Source organism: Pygoscelis adeliae, unplaced genomic scaffold, assembly GCF_000699105.1.
Source record: "Pygoscelis adeliae isolate BGI_AS28 unplaced genomic scaffold, ASM69910v1 Scaffold555, whole genome shotgun sequence".
NCBI lineage: Eukaryota > Metazoa > Chordata > Aves > Sphenisciformes > Spheniscidae > Pygoscelis > Pygoscelis adeliae.
Window position 1 is genome coordinate 6,918 of NW_008824773.1, and position 8,624 is coordinate 15,541.

The 8,624-nt window shown below is 55.9% G+C and overlaps 1 protein-coding gene across 1 annotated transcript in view; it reads right to left on the minus strand.

Annotated features, from left to right (window-relative positions):
• The window catches only part of SMARCA4 (SWI/SNF related, matrix associated, actin dependent regulator of chromatin, subfamily a, member 4), a gene marked incomplete at its 3' end in the record, with an annotated part of 18,061 nt that overhangs the window by 6,800 nt on the left and 2,637 nt on the right, over positions 1–8,624 (minus strand). Inside the window, 16 exon segments of the mRNA XM_009323828.1 lie at positions 159–266; positions 514–627; positions 1,272–1,514; positions 2,510–2,620; positions 2,968–3,034; positions 3,194–3,357; positions 3,823–3,973; positions 4,250–4,368; positions 4,473–4,570; positions 5,551–5,626; positions 6,496–6,546; positions 6,661–6,828; positions 6,967–7,140; positions 7,449–7,622; positions 7,768–7,894; positions 8,390–8,567. Of these exon segments, the coding sequence (XP_009322103.1) occupies positions 159–266; positions 514–627; positions 1,272–1,514; positions 2,510–2,620; positions 2,968–3,034; positions 3,194–3,357; positions 3,823–3,973; positions 4,250–4,368; positions 4,473–4,570; positions 5,551–5,626; positions 6,496–6,546; positions 6,661–6,828; positions 6,967–7,140; positions 7,449–7,622; positions 7,768–7,894; positions 8,390–8,567 (2,123 nt within the window).

Genomic DNA, 8,624 nt, shown 5'->3' on the forward strand with positions numbered 1-8,624 from the left:
CAGGACTTCTTGCTTTGCTTGTAAAAAGGGGTTTTTTTTTTTTTTTGCTCTATCTGTTGTTGCAGCAGCTGGGGACACAACAGACACCCCGGTCGCGTTTCCAGCCCCACTCCAACAGCGGAGGAATCGGCCAAAAGCAGGGACTTTGGCGGCCAGACCTTTTTGTCCTTCTCGGAGCCATCCGTGAGGAGCACCCCCTTGGCCTGCATGTGCCTGTAGAGGACCCTCTGCAGGGCGGACATGTCACACTTGATCACGTACTCCACCTGCAAGGACCGAGGGAGAGGTTAATTCCCGAGGCGATGCGAGCGAGCACCTCCAAAAACCCCGAGACGCTGGATCCTTCTGAAGCGAGGCACAAATTCATCCGCTTCTAAAGCCCGGGGAGACCCCGAGTCCCCCGTCCTCAGGGGAATCAACCCGGCCACCTCTTCGTGGAGCTGAATAAAGCTCCACACGCACACCGAGAGGGGGGAAGAGGGAAAGAGCGGGACAGTTTCTCCCAGCCGTTACCTTTTCAGGCAGCTGCGCTTCGACTTCCTTCTTCAGCCTCCGCAGCAGGAAGGGGCGCAGCACTTTGTGCAAACGCCGAATGATCAGGATGGTTTCTTCTTCGTTCAGGTCCACCTGCGTCACCGGGAAAGGGAACCGTTACACAAGGACGCCTGGAAGTTCCCTCCCCCGTCAGCGTCCCTCAACGGCGGCGAGATTCCCAGCGTCGGGGTTAAAGCACAGCGACACATCGCTCCACAGGCGACGGAACTGGGATGCTGAAAGTCTCTTTGACGTCATCTTCGCAATCTGAGGTTTCTGCACTGATTTTTTTAGTATTTTTATTTTTCGGGCTCGCTTCTCTTCCCCCAGCTGCTTGATAACCTGCTCTGCAAAACCTCAGCTACCGCGACTCAACAGGAGTCGCTTCAAACAGCTCCAGAGCCATTAGCAACGGCACCGACAGCAGCTTCACCGCCTGAGAACTGCACTAGCAAGAGCCCAACCAGCCTCTCCCGCCAGCGCTCGGGTATCTCAGCGCCGGGAGAACCAGCTACCCACCCTCGCTTCCAGTACTCAATTAACGCTCCGTATTTTCCAATCTTTCCAGTAAAACCCATCCCAAAGAAATGACACTTTACAGGACGGTGCTCTGCACCTTGCCAGTGGGAATTAGAGATTTTTTTTACAAGCGTTTACAAACACAAGCCACCCAAAACGCCCGGCGGCCGACGGCAGCCCTGACACCCCCCCCACCACCACCCGGCTTCCTGCTGTACCTTCTCTCCCGTCATGGCAAAAGGAGCGTTAAACCACTGCTCGAACGTGCTGCAGCTCTTGAAGATGGTCGGCAGGAGGAAATTGAGCAGGGCCCACAGCTCCGGGAGCTTGTTCTGCAGCGGGGTTCCCGTCAGCAGCAAACGGCGCGGAGCCACGTAGTGCGTGTTGAGGACCTGGGTGAGCTTGCAGTGGTGGTTCTTCATTCTGTGGCCCTCGTCCACGATCATGTACTTCCAGCGGATCTGCGGGAAGGAGAAGGGCGGTGTGGGCAAGGGACGGCGGCTCCCTCCACCGCAGCTACGACCGGAGAATCGCACCAACATCCCTCCGGGGGCGTCCAGGAGGGATCCAAGCTAGCCGGGATTGTGGAAACCCGCTCTAACTTTTCCTAAGGTCCCGCCTGGGAGCTGCTCCCATCAGGAGCGCTCTGTGTCTCTGGCTCGGAGACGGAAGGAGCGGGGAGAAAGGAAGAACGCTAATGCCAAACAGCTGGCAGAGCCTGATGCCAGCTTTGGGGCGTTTCAGTATTTCTCGAGCTTTTTGGCCATTAACAAATCAAACGGCGTTTAACTCTCCGCAATACAAAGGGAGAAGAGAAGACGGTTCCCTTGGAAGCCTTGCCGAGGGGAGACACATCAAGCTTCAACACATCTGCAACCCAGGCAGACCCCGCTCACCGCGGGAAGCGGTGCTGCAGAGCTAATTGTGAGCGAGATTAAACCCCTTAAACCCGGGGCTTTGGCTTGGCGCGTTGTCTGCCTGCTTCCGAAACGGCACCACCTTTCCAACCCAGGGGAAGCCTCAACATTTGATCTTCGCCCCATGGCTGCTGGCTGAGTACGGGGAACAACCCTCCACCGCTCAGCTAGGGCAGAAGGGCAATGACGATCTTGTAGGGGTTCTAATAAACATTCATCGTCCTAGGAATTGCTTTATTAAAAGGGGAAAAAAAAAAAAGCTTTGCTGTATCCACAGGATACGCAGCCAAAAATAACAAGAATGCTACATCAGTTCTGGCTGCTGAGGGTAAGCAGCGGCTCCTCGCCTCCTGCCACGTGACGCCGAGAGCCTCCAGAGATAAAAATCTCACTTAGGACGGCAGGATTTTTCTGACAGGCGCTGTCTCGGTGACGTCTGCGCAGTGCCCACGAGCGCAGCGAGGACGGGCGATCCTCCTGCCGCAGCCCAAATAACACCGAACAGGGAGCTGCCGTTGCCTGCTGCTGGCAGGACTCACCTTGGCCAGGATGTGCTTATCTTTGATGATATATTCGTACGTAGTGAGCAAGACATTGAATTTCCCGCTTCGGAGCTGAGGTACGAATGCCCGTCTTGCTGCTGGAGAGCCCTGGAAAAAGAATTTCAAACAGAAACGTTAAACCAGAACATAATTTCCAGGAGAAGAGAGGTGGTGGGAGTAGTTATTATCCACACGGAACAATCGTTCCAGTTACAGAAAGGCAGCGAGAACATTTGTGCGGACGGTAGCAGCTGGATTCCTTCGGCCGTTAAGGAATGAAAAACAAATGTGGATTTCATCGATTTAGCGCCAGGAAGCGTCCCAGCTTCCGTGGGATAATGGAAATATTGTTGGACTGGAAGGAGGAAAAGGCAAACTGGCATCCAAGGAATCCTCACGAAACGAGCGGCCAAAGGACCCCGGTAGGCGCGTGTAAAAATAACGCCGGCACTTGCCTTGTATGAGACCTTCACCACAGAAGGAGCCCATTTGTCAAACTCATACGCCCAATTCGACAGAGTTCTGGGGGGAAAAAAAAAAAAGAAAGAGAAACGGTAAAACTGGCCCTTGCGCAACAGGGAATCACCCCGCAGAGGCCTGGAGCCGGCACCGAGGCCAGGCCAAGCGTTTTCTGTGCTGTGCAGGGCTGGGAGGGGTGACGAATTCAGGCAGCGCACTTACGAGAGAGGTACTATAATGAGGAAGGGTCCGTTGATCCGTTTGTGCTCCATGAGGTATGTGATTAAAGCGATGGTCTGGATGGTTTTGCCCAGACCCATTTCATCTGCCAGGATGCCGTTCAGGTTGTTGTTGTACAAGGACACCAGCCACTCCAAACCTTTGATCTTCGGGGAAAAAGGAGGGATCGAAAAGAAAAGGGAAAAAAAAAAAAATCAGACTGCAGGCAGAGGAGTCGCGTATCAGATGCGCTAACGACCCGCACGCTCCTCCCCCCATCTTATGCATTATGTAGATGAACTCCCTATACATTATGAAAGATCCCATGTTAATTATTCAAAGCCAGCCACCGGCACCGATGTATTCCTCTCCTCTCAGGACCACGGACGCACGCGCAGGGAGCTGACGTTCTTTGTTTTAAGCAGCGAGCGAGCCTGGCTCGTTACCTCGCACCAGACAGACCCGCTGGCTCCCCCCTCAGCTCCCCGTTGTCTCGCCACCGGGAGCGTCTCGGCACAGCCCGAACCTCGGTGCCTCCCGCCGAAACCTCCCGGCGGCACCGCCAGAAAGCGGGTGCCCACGTACGGCGGGGCCGTACGGTACGGCAGGCGCTCCCTTCCGCAGCCTCTCACCTGGTACTGCTTGAGGACTCCATTGACCATCAGCGTGGACTGCTTGTCCACCCTCTCGGTGACGGCGTGGGCCACGGCGTAGTACGACTGCAGGCCCCTCGCCAGAGCTTGAGACACCCCGTATTCGTCGTCAACGTCTTGCTTAGCGTTCCTGGGGCGGGGGGAAACGGAAAAAAAACTGGAGATAAGAAAGATGATCCCTTTGGAGAAAACTCCTGGGGAGCCCCATCAGTCCCGGGGTGGTTAATTTTCCCAATACGTGCCAAATCAGGTCTCATTTTGGAAAGACTGCCCTCAAAAACCGAGAGCAGAGCAAATACCGCCCGCCGGATTCCGCTCCTTTGACAGAAAGCACGCGAGATTCACAAAAGTGAGTTCGAAACGGAAGACGGCACGCCGCGGGAGCGGGTTAAGAAGCAGGGCTCACTCGATAATGTGCCTGGCATCCACTTCTGAGACATCGTCGCTGTCTGGATCGGGGATCTTTTTCTTCTCCTCCACAGGCAGGGCAGGCTGGGCAGGTTGCGGTTGCTCCTCTTCCTCCTCCTGCCAGGAGACACAAAGCGCGCCTTTCTGAGCACAAAGCCGCTTATTCTCGCTTACACAATGGAAACGGCAGCAAAACCTGCTCAGCCGCGCTCGGGAGTGACCGAGCCTGCGGACAACAACGGCTCCGAAAACCCCCAGGGGAAGGGCTCGCCGCCCCGGGAGCTCGCAGACCGAGGCTGCGCCCGCACGGGCGCGTCCGCTAACCAAGACAGAGGCTACCAGAAGCACAGTCGCACGCTGTTCGCTTCCGAACACCCAAAGAGTTACGTGAGAAATATCTGGGAAGAAAACCGGGCAGCTAACGAACTGAGCGCGCCATCTCCTCGCTGCCCCTCGCTTTCTTTACGTGGGGTTTTTTTGGTTTATCCCAAATACACGTGTCTGAGCTGACTGACACAGACCCGTGCTGGAAAAAGTAATTATTGAGAGGAGCTTAGCGCGGTACATACGGCTGTTTCCTATTCTCTCAAAAATATTTAGAACACGAAAGCGTAAGGGAGACCGGTGGTATTTCTCCTTACCTCCTCCTCCTCTTCTGACCCACTTTCTTCACTGTCAGATCTCGGAGCTACTTCATATCTAATTAAATACAAATATTAATATTTAATTGCAAATCTGCTACCAACAGCACTCTATACACAGCACGAGATCAGCGTGGTTCTAGGAACCCTTGCACTAAAACTCGGGTTTTGATATCGGTATTAGGATTTAAAAAAATTTTTTTTTTTTTTTTTTTAAATAAAATGCTTATTCGTTTATTTTTTCCCTCACTTAGTTCAAGTTCTCACACGCGCTCTCGGGAAAGCGCACGAGCCCGAGCGCCTGCGTCCGGGACCACCCACCAAGCCTCCTGCAAGCCTTTCCCCACATAATTTCAGTGGCTGCACAGAGGGAGGCTGATGAAATCTTTCCTTCCCGATCCGCAGCCCCGCTGCTCCCAGCTCCCTGCGCTTCCCGAGGTTTGGGCCCCGGCCAAGCGCTTTCCTCCCCCCCAGTCCCGCACCAAACATCGATCCCAGCCCCCCCAACAGGCATCGCTACGGGCACAATCCCAGCGCACGCCCGGAGCTCCCCGTCCCCCTTCAAGCTCCGGCGTGCCGCAGATCAGAGGCACGAGGGGGCCAGAGGCGATCTCCCATCGTCGCCCCCCACCCCGGGACCTACCCGGGGTTCAGGTGCCGGTGAGGATCTTGCCGCTCTCCACGTGGATCACTTTGACAGGGAGGTCGCTCATTTGGCTCGTCTCGTCCAGCGGCTGAGGAATCAAAGTCAGGCTGCGGGTCAGTATTTTGGTTTTTCTGCCTCGAAACAGAGCTTGCATTTACATCAACATCTACCGCTTCGACCAAACCCACCCCAGGACCCCCGCAACAACCACTGGGAAGAACAAAATGGCCGACTGCTTGAAATACCGCGTCACCAGAGGACGGGCAAAGCTCGAAAGCTGACAAGATTTAGCATTTTGCTTTGAAAAATCAGCGTAGACATTAAGAATCTTTGCGTGGGAAGGCGTGTTCAGATGCCAAGCTTCATTCACCCAGGAACGATTAATTTGAAATATCACTCAAAAAGCTCTTCTGCTCGCAAGGGGTTTTGCAAAGTGCCGAGGCCACGAGGTTCAATGCACAGGATTGACGCCGGCGCATCGCCGGGACCGCTCGCGCGTGCAGAGCGATCCCTCGGTAGGCGACACGAATCCCTGTGGATCCCTCAGTAGGCGACACAAATCCCTGTGGATCCCTCGGTAGGCGACACAAATCCCTGTGGATCCCTCGGTAGGCGACACGAATCCCAACCCGACCGACCCGCCCAAGCTCAGACAGGAGGTGTGCTGGGGAGGAAACCAATCCCCCCAGGTCTCCCAAACACCGAACCGCCCTCCCCTGCGGCAGGTCTGGAGCCTGCCCGAGAAAACTATTCCCGTCCAGGATGGGCAGAGAGATCTCTCTTTCCATCCTGGCGTAAGTTCTATTTTGGGAAGTCTCAATTTAGCCGCCCACTGCGTTAGATCTCATCATCGGCGGCGGCCTTGCAGCGGGGAGGATTGTAGCGGGGCCTTTTCAGCACGTGGCTGACGTTTCCTACCCTACTTGGCACGGCACGAAGTAAGATTATTGGGCTTACCTCGCCATCTGGCCCGATGGCCGGAGTCTGCCCTTCTGCGTTCTCTGCCTTCTGAAAGAGGAGGAAGACGGTTGTTCGCGACCCAGCGCCGAAGGAAACGACACCATCAGCGCCTCCGCGAAGACGTCATTCCGGCCCCCCGGGGACGCTTCGCTTTCGACTCACCTTCTTTTTCTTTTTCTTCTTCTTCTCCTTGGCCACCTGCGCGGCCTTGTGCTGCCGCACCAGCTCCGTCAGGTTGGCTACGTACTCGTCCGTCTGCTGCAGCAGGTAGGCCAAGCGCTTGTCCTTCTTCTGATCGATGAGCTTGCGGTATCCTTCCTCATCTTCAGCCTAAGGAAAGGAGGACCGTTAACACCCTGCTAAGCGAGGCGAGCCCTCTGTGCGCACCCTGAGTATGCAGCAGCTCATCGCGCAGACGCGATACATGGCGGGCACGCACCACAAACTGCTTCCCGTGCCGCTCCTTACCATCAAACGGCGCATTCTCTCCTTCTCGATCCTCTCGTTTTCCTTCTTCTGCTCGCGCTCCGTGTTGGCATGGTAAGTAGCCACCGCCTTGGTCAGCTTTTGAATTTTGCCCGTGACGGAGCGATGGTATTCCTTGAAATCTTTAGCGTGCTGGAGAATGCTATTGAGGTATTCCTGCGGGGAAAAGGAAACGGCAGACAGGCAGCGTCAGGACTCGTGCACTTAGGTGTTCTGCTGAGTTAATACGTCTAATGCCATAAGCTAAGTGAGAGTGACTCCTCTTATATTTAATAGAATATTCCGGTCGGAAGGGACCTACAACAATCATCTAGTCCAATCAACGATCATCTAGTCCAAAAGAGGACCTTTCTCTAATCCCCTAAAAAAAGGGAATTCCCTAAAAAAGTTCAGCCCTGCGAACTCCAGCCGCCCAATTCCTCCGGCGCCCCTGAAAACGGCACGTTCAGCACGTCGCAGCTGACCTGGTGCTTCTGCCTGCGTTTCCGCTCTTGCTCGATCTTCTGCTGCTTCTCCAGCTTCTCAGTGATGCGAGCCTCGCGCAGGGACTGCCGCTTGCTGCGCTTGTACGCCTTGGCGTTCAGGGCCGTTTCCAAGGCCGTGTCTCGCCTCATGCACACCACGACTTCCTGACGCAGCTTTTGGAGAGATTCGGATTAAGAAGAGGAGAATTAATTCCACGGGCGATGCTGCGAAGCATTAGAACAGCGCGAGTTCCGCGCCACCCGCAGCTCCCCCACACAGCGAGTTAATAAAGCAGACTCCCTCGGACAGACAGCTTACCTGTCGCTGAAAATTAAGCAGCCTTAGTGCTTTAAGTTCAATGGTAGCTTTGGTTCTCAGGTCACCAGCCAGGGAGCCAGGAAGGTTTTCCAGCTCTTGGATCCTGTGAGCGATGCGAGCCTGCAGCCTGCAGAGGAAGGAGACGGGATTTCACGGCAGGCAGGGACCAGCACAACAAATTCACTTTCGCTCCTCTCCTGACTCTCGTCAGCTGCCGAGCACGGCTCTGGTTTCTGGAGGCCTTATCTCAAGTGAGACGGAGGCTCCTGGCAGCTGAGCGGCTGCTCGGCATCCAGAGTCTTAGCTCTGCTCTAGTCAGCCGGCACAGCGGAGGGGCTCCCCCCCAGCGGACAGGCACCCGCCGTCTCTAATAAAACGTCGGTGGGGGCAATCCCTGGAAAGCGGGAGGGACGAGATTTCGGGAGGTGCCTTGAGAAGCTCCAAGGAAAACCCCCACCCCCTTGTCCCTCCAGATCTCTGCACGTCGCACGACAATGAGAGGTAAAGCAGGACGGGGAATCGTTAAGGCGTGCCTCGAGAGGACGAAGGTACCGGTGGCGTGAGGAGAGCGAAGAGCAAGCCGCTCCAGACCCCGTAACCCGAATCACGGCACGGCCCCTACCTGTACTCCCTCTCCTGCAGGATTTCCACCGGGTCGAGTCCTCTGGGTTTCTGGATGGGCGTGATCCGGTTCTGCTTCTGGTGGAGCTGCACCATGGGGGCCGGCTGGGCCGGCTGCCCGGGAGACTGCGTCTGGGGCGGCATCACGGGCGACGCCGCGGGAGGCACCGCCGGCGGGGCTGGCGAGGGCCGGCCGGGGGGCTGGGGGGGAGTACGTTGCTCAGGGGTGCTAGCGG